This window comes from Anser cygnoides, chromosome 19 (genome assembly GCF_040182565.1).
Source record: "Anser cygnoides isolate HZ-2024a breed goose chromosome 19, Taihu_goose_T2T_genome, whole genome shotgun sequence".
Classification (NCBI taxonomy): Eukaryota; Metazoa; Chordata; class Aves; order Anseriformes; family Anatidae; genus Anser; species Anser cygnoides.
This window is the reverse complement of record NC_089891.1, coordinates 12734059-12750938: the sequence shown is the minus strand read 5'-3', so window position 1 is coordinate 12750938 and position 16880 is coordinate 12734059. Positions and strand designations below refer to the sequence as shown.

General features: G+C 67.0%; 4 protein-coding genes across 11 annotated transcripts; 2 read left to right on the top strand and 2 right to left on the bottom strand.

The window, feature by feature from the left end:
* The first annotated feature begins 118 nt into the window (after positions 1 to 118).
* SYNGR2 (synaptogyrin 2) lies at positions 119 to 2507 on the top strand. The gene is made up of 4 exons (XM_048050335.2): positions 119 to 288; positions 486 to 723; positions 1059 to 1198; positions 1318 to 2507. Exons 1-4 carry the CDS (start codon positions 184 to 186, stop codon positions 1513 to 1515), a joined length of 681 nt encoding a protein of 226 aa, XP_047906292.1. The 5' UTR covers positions 119 to 183; the 3' UTR covers positions 1516 to 2507.
* Positions 2508 to 2823: 316 nt separating this feature from the next.
* On the bottom strand, positions 2824 to 5959 carry TK1 (thymidine kinase 1). Its single transcript, XM_066980370.1, has 7 exons — positions 5809 to 5959; positions 5545 to 5576; positions 5347 to 5460; positions 5181 to 5274; positions 4756 to 4845; positions 4551 to 4670; positions 2824 to 4429 (listed from the first exon to the last, which is right to left on the bottom strand). Exons 1-7 carry the CDS (start codon positions 5872 to 5874, stop codon positions 4271 to 4273), a joined length of 675 nt encoding a protein of 224 aa, XP_066836471.1. The 5' UTR covers positions 5875 to 5959; the 3' UTR covers positions 2824 to 4270.
* Positions 5960 to 6133: 174 nt separating this feature from the next.
* Positions 6134 to 9853, top strand: AFMID (arylformamidase). Its single transcript, XM_066980092.1, has 11 exons — positions 6134 to 6412; positions 6492 to 6582; positions 6671 to 6795; positions 6881 to 6930; positions 7112 to 7197; positions 7271 to 7343; positions 7599 to 7696; positions 8209 to 8287; positions 8459 to 8594; positions 9043 to 9147; positions 9388 to 9853. Exons 1-11 carry the CDS (start codon positions 6377 to 6379, stop codon positions 9415 to 9417), a joined length of 909 nt encoding a protein of 302 aa, XP_066836193.1. The 5' UTR covers positions 6134 to 6376; the 3' UTR covers positions 9418 to 9853.
* Positions 9854 to 10155: 302 nt separating this feature from the next.
* Positions 10156 to 13611, bottom strand: LOC125180400 (uncharacterized). 8 transcript variants are annotated; one of them, XM_066980091.1, is made up of 8 exons: positions 13341 to 13605; positions 13088 to 13212; positions 12849 to 12932; positions 12048 to 12136; positions 11671 to 11856; positions 11420 to 11557; positions 11079 to 11271; positions 10156 to 10974 (listed from the first exon to the last, which is right to left on the bottom strand). In XM_066980091.1, exons 1-8 carry the CDS (start codon positions 13565 to 13567, stop codon positions 10637 to 10639), a joined length of 1380 nt encoding a protein of 459 aa, XP_066836192.1. In that variant the 5' UTR covers positions 13568 to 13605; the 3' UTR covers positions 10156 to 10636. The 8 variants fall into 8 exon arrangements, with proteins under 8 accessions (XP_066836192.1, XP_047906322.2, XP_066836191.1 ...); XM_048050365.2 differs by having other exon boundaries at positions 13428 to 13603; XM_066980090.1 differs by lacking the exon at positions 11079 to 11271 and having other exon boundaries at positions 12048 to 12353; positions 13341 to 13611.
* Between the last annotated feature and the right edge of the window lie 3269 nt (positions 13612 to 16880).

Here is a 16880-nt window from a genome sequence, read left to right as displayed (position 1 = left end):
CCGCCGGCCCCCGGGAGCCCCCCCCCCGCAGCCCCGCTCCCCCCGCCCCGGGCCCCGCCCGCCCCGCGGGCGGCCCCGTCCCGTCGGGGCGGGCAGAGCCGGCCCAGCAGGTGGGAGCGCCCGGGCCGGCCCCCCCGGGGCGGTGCCGCGCAGGAGCACCGGGCAGCGCGGAGCGGCGGGGCGATGGAGGGCGGCGGCGGCGCGTACGGGGCGGCCAAGGCCGGCGGCGCCTTCGACCCGGCCCGCTTCGTGCAGCAGCCGCAGGTCCTGGCGCGGATCGCCAGCGCGGTGAGTCGGGACCGGGGGGGGCGGCACGGCACGGCCCGGCCCGGCCTTCCCCTTCCCCTTCCCCTTCCCCTGCCGCGGGCCCTGCCCGTCTCCCCTCCCCTCTCCCTTCTCCTCCGGCCCGGTGACGGGGCATCCAGGCAGCCCCGGGGGGGCCCACCGGCCCGGTGCGGCCCCCGGACGCCCGCTGTCCCCCGCAGGTCTTCGCCCTCATCGTGTTCGCCTGCCTGGTCGGGGAGGGCTACACCAACAAGTCCAGCTCCCCCGATCTCTTCTGCATCTTCAACCACAACGAGGACGCCTGCCGCTACGGCATCGGCATCGGCGTCCTCGCTTTCCTGGCCTGCATCTTCTTCTTCATGGTGGACGTCTACTTCCCCCAGATCAGCAACGCCACCGACCGCAAGTACCTGGTGCTGGCAGACCTCGGCTTCTCGGGTACGGGCACCCCGGGGCAGGGCCGTGCCTCCTGCAATGGCCGCCCGCGTCCCATGACGTGGCCGCCGCTCGGTGCCTGGCAGAGGGAGCTGCTCCCGCTGGCACGGCGCCTGCAGGCCACGCGTTGCCAGCCAGAAGTCCTCTGGGGAGCCGGAGGTAGTGGCGTGCGGGCGCCTGTGCCGGGCCATGCACCTCCGCTGCCCTCCAGCCCGCCTCAGCGGCAGCCGGGGGCCGGCTGCGAGCAGGATCCGGCCGTGCTGCGCTGCCTGCGGCTGGGGATCCATGGGGACCCGCGGGACGCAGCGCCTGCCGCTCACGCTCGCTTCCTCCCGCAGGCCTCTGGACGTTCCTCTGGTTCGTTGGCTTCTGCTTTTTGACCAACCAGTGGGCCTGGACGCAGGCTACAGACGTGCAAATCGGGGCTGACTCGGCCCGTGCCGTTATCACCTTCAGCTTCTTCTCCATCTTCTCGTGGGTGAGTGAGGCCCGGCGGAGCCCGGCCCTGCTGGCAGGGTCTGGGGAGCAGCGCCTGGCCCTGCAGCCGGGGCCGGCCTCTGCCTGGGCGCCTGGCTCTGACAGCCCTCTGCTCTCCAGGGCCTCCTGATCGCCTTTGCTTACAAGCGATACAAGATGGGGGTGGAGGACTTTGCTCACAGCTACGTCGACCCCACGCCAGAGGTTTCGACTCCCTACTCCAGTTACCCCAACATCAGCCACGACAGCTACCAGCAGCCGCCCTTCACCCAGACCGCGGAAGCCTCGGAGGGTTACCAGCCGCCGCCGGTGTACTGAGCCCTGGGCCGGGCGGTCCGGCGGGGACGGCTGTACAAGTGCAATTTTCTCTTGTGGGGTGGGAAGGAAGGGACCTGGAACTTGAACGGGGAACGGGGCAGGAGGGTGGCAGCTGCTTTGCGTGGAAGCCACCAGGCTTTGGTGCTGGGGCAGAGGAGAGGGCCTGGCGCTTGTGGAGCTGTGAGCTCCCCGCCGTGCAGCGGTGATGGGCGAGTGCCGAGCAGGACCCGCTGCGCGCAGCGAGCTCCTCTGGGTGGGTTTGGTGCGCGGGGGCCGGCTGAGCTGCAGCCCTGCTGTTGCCCCTCTGGGAGGAAGCGGCGGCGAGCACGGCCTGCGCCCCTCCTGGCACTGCTGGCTGCAGTCCTTCAAGTGCCACCTTCCACTGCTGTCGTGAGCGTTACGTCCCCAGCTCAGCTGCCTGCCACGGTTCAGCTCCTGCCTGCCACTGGGTTCGCGTGCCTTCCTCCCCTCCCTCGGCTGCTGCCGGCTGAGCTTGATGCCAAAGTCCCATCTTCTGAATATGCACCCTTGTGCTGTGCCTTCCCCAGAGCCCGCACGGGAGCAGCTGGTGCTCAGATGACATTTTTTAGGGTCTGTGGGAGCGGTGGGTGTTGGGCTCACAGCAGGGCCGTGGCCCCGGTCTTGTCACAGGTCCAGGTGCTGCCAGGGAAGGTCCCCCCGGAGCACCCTCCCTGCTGACTCCACGCAGCCCCCTTGCCTCTGGAGACACGAGGCTGTCACCCCGTGTCCCGCATGCTGCTCTCTGAGCCACGCTCTGCTCGGCAGCTGCTGTCCCCGAGCTGAGGCCACACCGTGCCTTTGTGCTGGGCCTGGCGGGCTGGCTTGTCTCAGGTTGTTTGCTGCTGTGCCTGTCGTGAAGCTGTTCCCAGCAGCAGCGTGGGGTATGCGAGCTGTAGCTGCTGGGGCTGATATTCAAACATGCCTTTGTTTGTCACTGTAGAGATGGAATAAACTTTTTCACCTAGCCACCACCTGCGTTTCTTCTCTGAGGAAGCAGAACCAGGTTCTTCCGCTCTGCCCCAAGAGTCCTGGCTGGGGGTTCCAGGAGGGGAAGCTGTGGAGCCCAGCTGCCTGCTGCACCACAAACACCACTCACGCCAGTGCCTATTTTTAGCAAGCCCTCCTGCTCCTCGTGGACAGCTTAACAGACAGTTTGAGCAGGCAGCTCCTACAGCACCCGTGTGACCAGCCTGCCAACACATGCTGCTGCTTTATGAGCACTCATTCTGCACAGGCTGCTGAGTGCAGGAACCTGTGTACCCGACTACTCCAAAAAGACAGACGTGGGCAGTTTCAAGTTATTTATTAACCCAGAACAGTAGTACTACTGCCTCCCCTCGTCCTTAAGGGGAAATCCCAGGCCTGGCAGTGAAGTGCTTGTGAATACTAAAGCCGTAATTGCTTCAAGTTATGCAGAGCAAGAGAATTTCAGGCAACTCTTGAAACTAACTTGGCAGGCGCCTCCTGCTCACTAGTGTGTAAGTAAACAAGCACTGGAGAGAGGAGTCTATTTGAGCATGGAGATCTGACCAAATCAGCCTGACCAGAACCAAGAGCTATTGCTTGGAGCTTGAGGATTCTGACTTACAAGAAAAAGCACTTTTATGAGAAGTTAAAAAAAAAAAAAAAAAAAAAAAAAAAACCTTCCAGAAGCTGGGTCAAGCAAAGCGGGGAAGAAGGAAGAAGATCCTTCAGTTACGTTACAGCAAAGGAAGCATCAGGCTCAAATTTCTGGAAGGCTCAGGAGGGAGCTGGATATGTGACCTAGAGTCAAGAACCATCTACTCAAAGTAGAGACCCTCTTCCAGGTAGCTGGATCTTCACAGTAACTGTAGCCCAATCCTTTACAAATTAAGTCCTGAGCCTCCAAACCCTCCACAGGTAACCAAGCATTGTGAAGTGGCAGCACTTGAGCAAAAAGCCCTGATTTTAGAGAGGTGACTCTTCCTGAAGTGGTATATTTCAAAAGGAGTCTGTTTTAACATACAGACTATTAGTAGACTCCACACTTTTTAACTTCAAAGGCTAGAAAGAGCCTAGAAGTCAGGCTGTCAAGTCAAACCTTCCTTCTCCCCTCTTCTATTTTAAAAAACTTGCAAGACATCTCCAGCAAGTGTAACAGCAAGCTGGCAGGCTGCACACAATTGTTAAGAGACTGTTGAGGGCCAGGCTGCTGCTGTGTGTCAGCTGACGTTGTGCCACAGCTCTATGGCAAGGAAAGGGTCATCTCAGACTACATTAAAAAGGAAGTGGGTTTCAGATACTAAGTTACTGTACAGTGTCTTAAGAAACCTGGAATTTAGCAACAGCACAGGAGAGAGAAATGGTTGTGTCCACAGGCAAGTGACCCAGTTACCAATGGCCAGTCTGAACGCATGCTGGGTCCAGGCGAGCAGACCACAGCTATGACAAGCTACCGATGCCCTGCAGCCTGGCTCAGCGCGGCAGCTTTCCAGTACCTGTTTGTGTGGCAGCATCAGTCATTAAAACTCTTTTCCGTGCTCTGAGAAAGGAACTCCCTTTTAGTCAGACTCCGTCGTCAGCTCCCCCCTGGCATCAGGTCCAGCTGATCCTGGCACTTGGCGCAGAGGAACCGCAGCCTGGTTTAGCAGGCAGAGCTATGATACTTTACAGTTTTGCTAAAAGCAGGGGAAGCCATATCTGAAGTCTGGGAGCCACAGCATTTGGCTTCTTCCCTCGTTCCCCCCCACCCCCCCTCACCAAAGCCCAGCAATCAAGAAGCGAAGATCTTTCGGGCGGCAGGCACATCCAGCTGCTTCACCCCCATGGGCACGTTCTCTTTGTTGTCTGACCCGGGCTGCTGAGGCCGCTTCCTGAAGTAGCAGGCTCGGCAGACGGAGTGGTATTTGTCTGCTCCTCCGATCACTTCAACCTGGCAAGGACATGGGAGGAGGGACGCTGCAGGGCTCATCTCACCCGAGGAGATCCCTTCCAGGCTAGCAGGGCTAGCAAGATAAAACTAGTAAAGTATTTTCTGTTCCAAGGGAACTCACCTCCCTCTCTGCTCCCAGCCTCTTTGTGTAGGAGGCTTCTCGGTAGCACTCCATGCAGACAGCGTTCAGCTTCACCACGCTCTCAGCCAGCGGGACCAGGTTCAGGATGCTCCCAAAAGCCTGTGCCAAGACAGGGGTGGTTCTGTTGGTTGGGTTCCATGAGGCTCCCAGTACAGCTACTGTACTAAAAGAAGAAATGCTTTACCTTTCTCTGGAAAGTTCCATCGAGAGCAGCAACAATGACAGTTTTCCCAGCATTAGCCATCATCTCACAGAAATCCACAATGTCTGGGAACTACAGGAGGCACAGAAACAGCAGGTTCAGGAGGAAGGGGCAGCACTTCACTCCAGATCCAGCAGTACATGCCCAGACAGTAGCACGGGCCACAAAGAAAATGAGAGCCATGCTGCCTATGAGAAAATGAGAGCTCCTGAAACGGAGAGCCTCTGTCCTCGGCCTGTGGGGACTAAGGAAAGGGAAGGGTTTGACTAAAATGAATATCGTCTAGCAGGATCAAACTGCCCTAAGGCGTCTGAGCATAAAGCAGAGGATTCAGGCCTCCTTCACAGGGCGTCCTGGCAGAGACTGGAGTGCAGAGCACCCAGGACTTCCCCTGGCCATGCACTTACGAACTGTCCCTCGTCAATGCCGATGACCGTGGAGCCCAGCGCCTCCTGGTACACGTCCCTGAGGAGGCAGGCGGGGAGCGCCTCCATGGTGTTCCTGCGGGGCAGGAGGAGGAGGTGAGCCGGGCGGCCGGGCTGCGGCGGGGGTCCTACGGCCGCAGGGACTCACCGGTCGTGCGTGGAGACGCCGGCGGTGCCGTACCGCGTGTCCTTGGCGTACTTCACCAGCAGGCACCGGTACTGGGCGAGCTGGAACCGCCGCACCCGCCGCATCAGCTCCGTGCTGCGGGACACAACCGGTCAGCGGCCCCGCTCCCTGCCCCCCCCCGCCCCGCTCCCCGCCCCCCCGCCCCGGTCCCGGCCGTACCTCTTCCCGGAGAACATGGGCCCGAAGATCACCTGCGGGCAGAGCCAGACGGTCAGCCGGGCCCCGCAGAAGCCCCCGGGCCCCGCAGAACCCCGCCCCATCCCGTCCCGCCCCGTCCCGTCCCGTCCCGTCCGTCGCCCCGCGCATCGCCCCGCCCGCCCCGCGCACCCCCGCGACCCCCGGGGACCGATCGGGGACCCCCGGGGACCGACCGGGGACCGACCGGGGACCGACCGGGGACCGGGCGTCGCGGCCCCGCCGCACCTGGATCTGCCCGCGGGGCCGGCCGGGCGAGCCGGGCTGGACGCCGGGCACCGTGAGGCAGCTCATGGTCCCGCCGGGCCCCGCCGCGCGCCCAACCGGACGCGGCCCCGCGCCCGCGCGCCGCCCGCCGGCCAATCCGCGCAGGGCTGGCGCCCGCCGGCCAATGGGGGCGCGGGCGGGAGAGTTCGTCCGGGCCGCCCTCCCGGCGGGCCCCGCGCGGCGCGCACAGCGTCGGCGCCGTGCCCGAGGGGGCGGGGCCGAGGGGCGGGGGCCGGTAGGGGGCGGGGCCGGGGGCCGGGGGGCGGTAGGGGGCGGGGCCGGGGGGCGGGGAGGGGCCGAGGGGCGGGCACGGAGCGGCCCCGGCACGGCCCCGAGTGGCCCCGGCCCCGACCTCGACCCCAGCGGGCAATGGCCCCGGGGCGGGCCCGGCACGGCACGGCACGGCACGGCCCGACACCGACCTGACCGCGGCGGCCAGGGGCAGCGGGCGGGCACGGCACGGCCCGGGGCTGCACGGCTCGGCTCGGCTCGGCGCTGCACGGCCCGGCACGGCTGAGGCGGCGGCGGCATGAGCCGGGGGCGGTGGCGGGACATGGCCGCGGAGGTAACGGGGCGGGCAGCGCGCGGTGCCGCCGGCCCGGCCCGGCCCCCGCAGCCGCCGCAGCCGCCGTGTGGGCCCGCAGGAGCTGCAGCAGCAGTACTCCCCCAGCCGCTGGGCCCGCCGCCTGCGCGGGGACGCCGCGGTGCGGGCCCACATCGAGGCGGTGACCGCAGGTGAGCGGCGGCGCCCGGCGCCCGCCCGGTGCCGCCGGGGACAGCGGGCCCCGAGGTGGCGGCGCTGAGCCTCCCCCCGGCCCCGCAGGAACGCAGCGGGCGCGGGCCGGCACGCGGAGCTCGCTGCACGTCCCGTACGGGGAGGCGGACGGCGAGAGGCTCGACATCTACTTCCCCGCGGAGCCCTCTGAAAGTAGGTGGGGGGCCGGGGGGGCGGCGGGGCCGGGCGGGGGCCTGCCCGCAGCTCACCTGTGCTGTGCCGTGTCCCGTCCGTGCCGTGCCGTGCCGTGCCACGCAGCCTTTCCCCGCCTTCGTCTACATCCACGGGGGCTACTGGCAGTGCTTGAGGTAAGGCGGCCCCTCGGTGAGGGCTCCCCTGCGGGGGGAGCTGCCGGCCCCGCTTTTACCTCTGCGGAGAGCAGCGTTAAGGCCGGGCTCGCTCCGGGTGTTGCGGCCCTGTGGACGCCCCCAGCCCGCCCCGCAGGACGCCTGCCCCACAGCGTGGCTAGCTTCTCCCCCCCCCCCCCAGTAAGGACGCGTCAGGTTTCGCAGCCCCCCCGCTGGTGTCGCGGGGCGTCGCGGTGGTGGCGGTGGGTTACGACATAGCTCCCAAAGGTAGGCTGTGTCCTGCTGCGGCCCTGACTCCCCTCGCTGGCCCGGTGCCCTCCTGACCCTGCTCTCTGCCCAGGCCACATGGACGCGATGGTGCTGCAGGTGCGGCGCAGCCTCGCCTTCCTGGCGAAGCAGTACTCCGGGATCAGGTGGGCAGCGCACGGCCCCCAGTGTCCCCGGCCCCCAACGGGATGGGGTAAACGAGCCCTGAGCTGTAATAAAACCTCAGTGCCTCAGGCTGAGTGCCGGGCAGCACCTGTCCGTGCTCCTTTGTCACTGCAGAAGGGCTTATTTGATGTACTGGGAATTGTGGCCACGCTGCAGCCTTTGGGGCTGTGCTGCTCCCAAAGCAGCATGTGCTGTGCTGCTTCTTCCCGTGTTTGCTCACGGCTCCTTCTCTTTAGGGGTATTTACTTGTGTGGACACTCGGCAGGGGCTCACCTGGCAGCTATGGTGCTGTGCACTGACTGGACGGAGTTTGGAGTGGTTCCTGATATTAGAGGTAGTGCCTCCACAGACCTCTGCTCCCCCTGCTCTGGAAGGCTGGTGCTCAGCACCGGGGGGCTGCACCGGGCCATCTCCTGCTTTCCTGACCCAGCTGCGTGGCTCTGAGCTGCCAAGCCACAGGGACACGTGGCAGTGGGGTCTGCTCCCTGCAGGGAACTTTGCCAGCCTGCTGGCAAGGAGGGGCCTGGGGAGAAATTCTGTCCAGGGCAGGGCTGCAGGTGAGCTGGTGTTTGCACCTGGACACGGCCCTCTCTGCCGGCTGTACCAGCTGCCAGAGGCAGCCAGCTCTGCAGTCTGTAAAGCTGAGTGAGATGACTTGACTCAGCTGGCTGCAGCCCATGGGTGCTGGGGGACAAGAACCCGGGCTCCTGGGCAAGCTACCCTGGGGGTATGTGCCAGCAGCACTGCCAAGAGCCAAGGTCTTCCTCTGCCCTGTGGAGGCCCGGGACGTGGGCGTGAGGAGGCCTGAGCTGCGGGGCCACTCACCCACCCCATCTGTGCCTGCAGGAGCTGTTCTGGTGAGTGGTTTGTACGACCTGGAGCCCATTCTGCACACCTACGTGAACGATGCACTGAACATGAGCTGGTGAGTCTGCCCACTGTAGGGACCTTGGGAAGGGGCACAGGCAGCCTGTGCGTGCATGTGGCTTTGGGCAGTGCAGCCCCTGGGCAAAGAGCAGCAGCCGTGCAGCCTGCGCTGCCCACGCCCGCGGAGTGGAGCTCTGGCAGCCTCGGCACTACAATGTTTCCTCCCCAGGGAAGTGGCCCAGAGGAACAGCCCCATGCTGTGCATCACACAAGCAGTGCCTGCGGCTGCAGCCTGTGAGGTGCTGGTGGCTGTGGCCCAGCACGACTCCCCGGAGTTCCGTAGGCAGTCGCAGGAGTACAGCCAGGTGAGCCCCCGCAGCGCCTCGCCCAGCTCTCTGGGGATGCTGCGTGGGCTGTCCTGCTCGGTCCTGTGCTTCTCCCTCTGTTGAACCCTAAAGAGAAGGGGGCTCTGGCTTGGAGACCTCTGGGCTGGCAGCGTGGGGCAGCAGAGGAGCAGGGCTGGCGGCAGAGCAGTGCTGCGTGGCTGCCTGCTGTGCTGAGCCTCTGCTGGCGCCTGCTTTGGGAAGGATCCTCCGCCTGCTGCCGGGCCGAGCTCAGGCTCATCCAGATGCCCCTGATGAGGCTAAACTGGGGTGAGGTGCTCTTGTGCTGTATCAGAGCGGTATTTCTGCGGCTGGGGTGATGGCTGCTGTCAGCAGGGGAGGATGCTAGTCCTTGATGAACCATCGCTCCTGCTGCACTCCGGGGCCTGATCAGGGTCTGCTCCCCCGCGCTGGTGCTCTCTCCCCACAGGCCCTGCGCTCAGCCGGCTGGTCTGTCTCCCTGCTGGATCTTGCCACCGTGGATCATTTTGACATAATTGAGAAGCTGTCGGAGGACACCTATATCCTCATACAGGTAAGGGGAGGAGCCCCTGTCCCCTGCAGCCACCATCTTTCGCTGTCCTGAGCACAGCTCAGCTCTGCGGGCCAGAAGGGAGGGTGGTGGTGATGTGCGCTTCCCCTGCCTCGTGGGGCAGTGCGGGGCTGCTGCGCGGGGCCTGGCTGTCGCCTGCAGAGCTTGGAAAGGGGGATTGTTCCCCCGGATTAGGAGCAGTGGGGCCAGGCACTGTTCACAGCATTTGGTTCCTCATCCCAGGTCATTCTGAACATGATTGCAAGAGGTTGATGGCATGTTGGGAGCAAACTGGAGATGGAAACCACAGCCCTGTGCAGTGACGGGCAGCCTCTGCACCCTGCTCTGCTCCATCCTTGTTCCAGCCTGCTGGGTCTCCTCTGGTGGCACTGGGTGGCTGCTGCCCCGGACACCCCTCTCTAAGGGCTCTCTCGGGCAGATGTGCCTCCTCTGCTCCTCCCAGCCTGCCACCAGGCAGGGGGGCTTGCAGCAGGAGAGCACCAGATACCACTGCCGCTCCCCTGGGCTGATGTTCCCTCACCGAGGTGCTCCTGTGCTTTGGGGCTGTCCTTGGGGCTGGGCGAGCTGCGGTGCACAGGGCTGCAGGCCTGCTGGGGGCCTGTCTGGATGACCAGATGATGCAGTTTGCTCCCTCAGGTTGCCTTAAACTGCTGATTGCCAATACAAAATAAAATAGGAATAAACGCTGCCTGGGTGTAAATCTTCCAGGGAAGGCGGCGCTGTGCTCAGCTATCGAGTACTCTTAGCTGATACACAGAGCAGCTGCCCTCCTGCAGAGCTCAGGTCCTGCAGAAGGGCTTCTCGTGTGACAGTCCTGGTCAGGTACGGACTGTGGTGCTGCGGTGAAGTGGCGTTGGTCCTGTGGCTGTGAGACACTTGCGTGTCCTCAGGTGCACTCACCCTTCCATGGGGACCTCTGTGCTATGAAAATATCCCGGCTACACAGCAAGGGGAGGGAGCACCCTTGGGAGAAAATACCCTGCACAGCCATAGCATTGCCAGAACACATTTATTTAGACCCCAGTTAGAGCAGCAAGAACTGAGCTGAGCACACAGGGCTGCAGAGAACGCTTCCTGCCCTGATATTCCTGTGCAGCCCAGCCCCTACGGCCCCAGATGCTGGGGTGCCCGGGGCGGGGGGTGCCTGGCTCTGCCTCTGGGCGCTGTGCGGGCTGAGGACCAGAGAGTGCTCAGATGATGTTTGCTGGGTGAGAAGCTGCCTTGGCAGGGCCTGGATGGTGGTGTGGGCTGCGGGCTCCCCTCTGTCCCCAGGGCATGTCTGGGAAGGAGCTCCCAGACATCAGGAGCCGTGGTGCTCGCTCGGGAAGCTGTGACCTGCGCTCTCCCAGCCTGTGGGGAACGTGCCTGGAGCACGCTGCGGGTGGTCCCGGCCCCTTTGCTGGCTGCCCCAGCCTGAAGACCCGCCTGTTGCCCCCCGCTGGGGCTGGGGGAGGCACGCTCCCGTCCGGGCTCAGTGCCCCGCTGCACTCGGAGGCCCAGGGCCCAGTCCCAGGGCCAGCCTCTCCTGACACTTCCTGGCCACAAAGCCCAGCTTGTTCAGTGCCAGCTCGGTGTCGTGGGCTGAGACATCGCGGTGCCAGACCGCGCGCAGCGTGTGTGCTGACCAGGGGAAGAGCAGCACGCTGACGGCGTGGCCTGTCTCAGCCAGCTCCTCCTTGCTCACTGCCCGCATGTACGTGCAGAGCTCTGCTGGAGACGGCCAGCCCCCCGTCACCGCCACCATCACCATGTTCGTCTCCACGGCCGGGAGGCTGACGGAGCACAGAGGTGACTTCAGCTCCTGGATGCCTGGGGGAGGCACGGGCTGTTAGGCTGCCAGCCCGGTGCCTGGCTTCCCCGAGGGGAGGCTGCTCAAGCCCTGCCCAGGGCCCGCTGCCAAGGGCCCGAGATACCTCGAGCGAAGCGCCGGGCATTGCTGTGGTCTCTGCGCAGCGTTGCCTCTGCCTGCTCCAGCCCGACGCGGGCAGCGGCTGCCAGCACGCCTGCCTGCCGCATCCCTCCGCCCAGCAGCTTCCGCACGCGCCAGGCCTCCGCCACAAACGCCCGGCGGCCGGCGAGCACGGCCCCAGCCGGGGCGCCCAGGCCCTGGGGGTCCAAGAGGGCGGCCTGAGCACTGCCCTGGCCCAGCCACGAGCTGGCGCGCAGCCCCTGCCCCGTGCCCCGAAGGAGGGCGAGGCCGCAGCTTGTGCTGTTCCCTTTCAGCCCCAGGAGCTCCCTCCTTGCACGAGCTCACCTTGGAGAAGCACAGGGACACCGAGTCGCAGTGCTGGGTGATCTGCGCCGGCTCCACGGCCTGGGCCACTGCCGCGTTCATCAGCCGCGCCCCGTCCATGTGCACCCGCAGCCCGTAGCGCTCCGCGAGCCGGTGAACCTGGGCAGGGACCGAGGAGCCGCCGGTGCCACCGGGAGCCGCCGGTGCCACCGGGAGCTGCTGCCGCCAGCCCCTCCGCGAGCCCCTCCGTGCCGCCCGCCGCCGGCTCCCACCTGCTGGAGGTAGGCGAGGGGCAGCACCCGGCCCCCCGCCGAGCTGTGCGTGTTCTCCAGGCAGATGAGCTCGGGGCGGGGATGGTACCGGCTGCCGTGGGCCTCGCGGACGGCCAGCTCCAGCTGCTCCAGGTCGAAGGTGCCGTCGGGCAGGTCCGGCAGCGCCTGGGAGTGCACCCCGGCCACCTGCGCCCGGGGAGCAGAGCTGGGGGGGGCCGGCCCTGCCCTCCCCGTCCCCTCTGCCCCTGCTTCCAGCGCCAGCCCCGGGCCGGGCCGGAGCCTTCCCCCCGGCCCCGGCAGCCAGAGGAGGGCAGCAGCAAGCCGCCGTCCCCGCAGGGAGCCCCGGCGCCGCGCTGCGGCCGGAGGCCGGCACCTACCTGCGCCGCCCCGCCGTGCTCGTAGACGTGCAGGTGCGCCCCGGCGCCCAGGAGCAGCTGAGCCCCCCGGCGCTGGCAGTGGCACATCACTGGGGCACAGAGGGGCCGTGAGGGCGCGGCGTGGCCGCGGGCAGCCCGAGCAGGGAGGTGCAGGCTCGGCTGGGGATGCCCGCGGCCCTGCGGCTCCGGTGCCTGCCGCGGCACCGCTCTGCAGCAGGACATCTCCTGCGGGACGGGGGGGGGACCCTGGGAGAGCGCTGGAGGTGGTCTGAGCGTGGGGCAGGTCTGCGTGCTCGTGGGGCCTGCCTGGCAGGAGGCAGGGGAGCAGGGCAAGGATGGGGAGCAGCTGGGGGGGCCCTGCCCGCCCTCCCTGCCTCGTACACGCACGTGGCCAGAGCTGGAGCGGAGCCCACCCTCACCCTCCCTGCAGCACACAGCAGAGCCCTGCTCATGCGCAGGGCAGGAAAGTGAGCTGGGTAAAGGTTAATGGAGCAGGAGGATGGGCGAGCATGGGTGCCCTCTCCACCAGTAAGGGGTTTGGTAATCCGCAACGGGAAGCAGGACAGCGGCTCTGGGGTCTGGCCAGAGTCACGCTGCACTGTTGAAGCTTTTGGTTGAATGGGCTGAGCACAACAGGAGAGGCACCCAGCTGAGCAGGAGCACCGAGCTGCCTTCTCCACCGGGCTCTCCCCTGTGGCCATTCGGACGTGACACGCCTGGAACTTTCTGAGCAAGACTGCGGCTCTCCCAGAGAGGAGCGAGGCTGGGGAGGGAGAGCTGTACTGAGCTCTGGGCGCTCACCTGCAATGAGGTTTGCCATCGTGGCTGTGGGTACAAAAAGGGCTTCTTCCATCCCTAGGAACCTTGCGGCCAGGTGCTGCAGCTCTGCATGGAGGAAAGGCACAGAGAGCCTGTGTGAGAGGGAGGTCTGCCGGCCCTCGGAGGGGGCACCGCAGCCCCAGGACCCACAGGCCTGGCCCCCTCCCCAGCCCTGGCCCCGCTGCCCCTTGCAGCGCAGGAGCAGCTTCCCCCATGCTCACCATTGACCGTGGGATCCTCGCCATAGTCGTCATCTCCCACGGCAGCCTGGGCCATGGCACGCCTCATCGCCTCGCTGGGCTGGGTGACGGTGTCGCTGCGCAGGTCCACCACGTGCTGCGGGCACCTGCTGGGGACAGCGGGGTCCCTGCAGCTGTGCCAGTCCCTGGGGACAGGCCTGCCCCTCGCCCCCATGCCCTGCACCAAACCAGACCCCGCAGCAGTGGCTGTGCCAAGCTGGGCCTGCACCAGCACCTGCTCTGAGAGGGTCCAGCGCAGCCCACCCAGGCGGTGCTGAGCCCAGCTGCGACCCCCAGCCTGCCGCCAGCCGCCTGCACGCACCCGAGGGCCGCTCCGCCCCGCGCCGGCCACGCATCGCCCCCGGCTCCGGTGTCCCCATTCGTTGTGCTGCCGCGGCGGGGCCCCGCTCCACGCAGCCAGGCCCGGCGGAGCGCAGCACCCGCGCCCCGCACCGCCAGCATCGCCGGGACCGCCGGGACGGCCGGGACCGCCCTGCCGCAAGGGCTCCCGGGGCGCGTAGTCCATGGAGGGACAGGCTGTCCTGCACCGCTGCCTGCGGCCCAGCTGGCCACGCTCCCCGGCGGGGCTGCAGCGTGGGAGGCACCCTGAGGCCACCCAGGCCATGAGGGTGGCAACCCGAGGGACAGCTGAGGATGGCGGGTGCCCTGCTCCTGCCTCACGGGCCCCCGGGCACCCCCTGGGGCTGGCTCAGTGGACGCTGGTGCCCTGCAGCGCCCGGCGCTCTGCAGATCCTCCCCATCCTGTGCCTCTGCGCTGTGCCTGTGGCCGCTCGGGTGTCACCGTGCCAGGGGCAAGTGGAGGTGCTGGAGCTGTGGGGTGGGCACTGCTCGATGCCCCCGTGCCCCCCTGTGGCCCCTCGTCCCACCGGCAGAGCTGACCGGGGAGCCCCGGTGGCACGAGGCCGCCTGCCCCACTCAGCTGCGGCTCTGCGGGCGGACCTGCGAGTCTGCACGCACACAGAGAAGTGTGTTTAATGGCAATTGCTCCCGCCACACTGCTGACAGGAAAGGCACAGGGTGACCTTTGCTGCTGGGAATCGTCTCCAGCTTCTGGCTGCATCTGCCCCTGCAAACAGCTGACAAGCAGCCCTGTGGCACTGCCGGGTAAACACGGATTAGAGCAGCGCCGCTGTCAGCTTCGGGCAGCTCCGCAGCTCTCAGCATTTTCTCCCTGCACTGGGGAGGGCGACCCGTGGGCATCTGGCTGCTGGCACAGATCCCTGCTGCACCCTGCGGGGCACCGCCTGGCACAGCAGCGAGACCCCTGCCTCCTTCCCCTCGGGCTGGGGCGGGTGGGAGGCTGCACACGCGGGATGCTCCGTGGACACAGCTGGCCTGCACGCACGGGGCTCTGCCGGGAGCCCCTGGGCTGTGCCCCTTGTGCTGCGGGTGGAGCGGGGCTGCCACGGACAGGGCGCTGCAGCGCTTGCCAGTGCCGGGGGATAGCGGCGCAGGCCCCCATCCCTCCCCTCAGGGGCCTCGTGCCTCTCCTCTCGCGCATGCTGTGCCCGCAGCCTCCCGGTGCCATGTCCCCAGTGCAGCTGCGGGCATTGCGGCCCCGCTCTGCTGCTGCCTTCCTCCTCCATCGCCCGGCCCCGGCCCCGCAGCCCCCCTGGCTTGCTGCCCGCACGCCTGGGCGCGGGGCCTCCTCGCTGCCACCCGCCACAGCCCGCGCTGTCACCCTGCAGATGAGTGAGCCATAAACAGTCCTTCACAGAGACGTTTTTCACACACAGGGCCACATGTTAACAGTTTTTCTTTATTTACTGCCTCCATTTCCTCTTTGTTCCAGGAACTTGTCCTCCAACTTCAAGCTGCTCATGATTAGGCAAAAAGGCCTCTAATCTCCCCGATCTGATTTACCGTCACTGAGAGCAGACGCTTCCCGTTACTGGCCCTGGACCTGGGAGCACGGACAGCCGAGCTCTGCCGGCTCCCCGCGCCTCGCCTCTCCTCCCCGAGGCTTCCCCGCCGCACGCGCTGCCTTCCCAGCAGCTTCCCCTTCCAGTAAGCGTGCGGCAGCCCCGTGGCCAGGCCGCGGGCGAAGGGCTGGGGGAAGCGTGCCTGCGGGCTGGGCACCCAGCACCTCCGGGCGGCTGCATCGCGCCTTGGCTGCGGCCTCCCCAGCCGCTTTCCCACCCGCTCCTGCTGCTCCTGGCGCTGTCGGCTGAGGCACAGCGCGGCCGGCGGGTCCCGGGGTGCCCCATAGGGTGGTCAGGCCAACTGCAGCACCGTGCACAGCGTGGGGCTGGGCGCAGTGTCTGCAAGTGCTGAGCTCAGGGACTGGCGGGGTGGTGCGGGGCTTTGCAGCGTGCAGCCTCCCACCAGCAGCCCTGTGGCAGCCCTGGCATGGGCCTGGAGTCTGGCGCCAGGCTGGGGACGCCTTCGCTGGAGGTGGCCAAACCCTTTGCAGCACCCTGCTGCGTGGTGAGGATCCTCTGCAGACTCCCGAGTCCTGCAGCCCCCTCACTGCAAGCCCCCGGGGCTCTGCCTGCGATGCTCAGCACCAGGAGCGGCCTCAGCAGGTCCCTGCAGCCGCCACCATCTGCCCCTGGCCACTCGGGGCCCAGCAGGGCCGTGGGGGGGCTCAGCGGGAGCCAGCACCGGGCACCCAGGGGAAGGGTTGTGGCCGCGTGCGGGGCTGGAGGAGCCAAGGCCACAGGCGCGTGGGCAGCCGCAGGGCAGTGCTGGCGCCTGGCTGGCAGCCGGGGGGCTTGGCCAGTGCCTGGGGGGGCTCAGCCGGGGCCAGGCTGGCCATGGGCTTGTGGCCACCACCTGCCAGCACCGGCCCAGCGGCTCCTGGCCCCACCGGGCGTGCAGCCACCCGCGGGCTGAGCGCATGCCGTGAAGGTGCCTCCCCAGGGCTAAAATTAGCTGCTGGGCCCTGGCCGAGGAGCGGATCCCACATCCCGCTGGGGAGGATCGGGTTTCCCTACGCCCTCCCCCTGCCACAGGAGCTGGCAGCCGCTGGGGCGATTCCCGGAGCCGGGTCGGGCTCCCCCCTGCCTCCGGCCCCACAGGCGGCTCCGGGAGCAGCCAGGCCCCGGCACCGCGCCCCTGCCCGCACGGGCAGCGCGTGTCCTGCCCCCCCTGCCGCCACCCTGGGGCTGGGGGCCCTGCTGGGTGTCCTCCCGGTGGGACCCTCAGAGGGGGCCTGGGCTGGGGGCTGGTGTGGCTCCAAGCTCCTCAGCCAGCGCTGGGGCTGGGGCTGAGCCCCCCCGCACACACGTGTGCCCAGGGCCGCCGGCCAGGCTGTGCAGACGCAGCCTGGGGAGCACCGGGAGCTCTGCTCCCTGCCTCCCAGACAGAGAGCTGGTGGGACTGGGGGCTGCTGGGGTGCTGGGGTGCACCCGCTGCCATCTGGGGTGGGCGCTTCCTGATTGCTGCCCTGCTCCTGCTGGAACTCTGCATGGGGCAGGGGCGGGATGGGGCTTGGGGCTGCCCTGCCTGGGCACTGGGCCAGGGAAGGGTCTCTCAGGGGGGCCATCGGGGGGTTTGGGTGCAGCGAGATGCCTGGTTCTGCTTGGGTTTGGGACTGGTGCTGCTGGAGCTGTGGAGGCGGCCCCGCTGGGCTGCAGGGTGTGCGGTGCGGGGCCTGTGGGGTGCCGGTGTCACGGGGTGTCCCATGCCATGGTGAGGTGGGCTGGCTGCAGCGCCTGGTGGGGGCCCTGCAGCCCTTGCCATGTGCCGGGGGTGTTTTCCTCCTGTGCTGCCTTGGACCCACGACCTCGCTGTGTGCTCTGTGGGGTGCGAT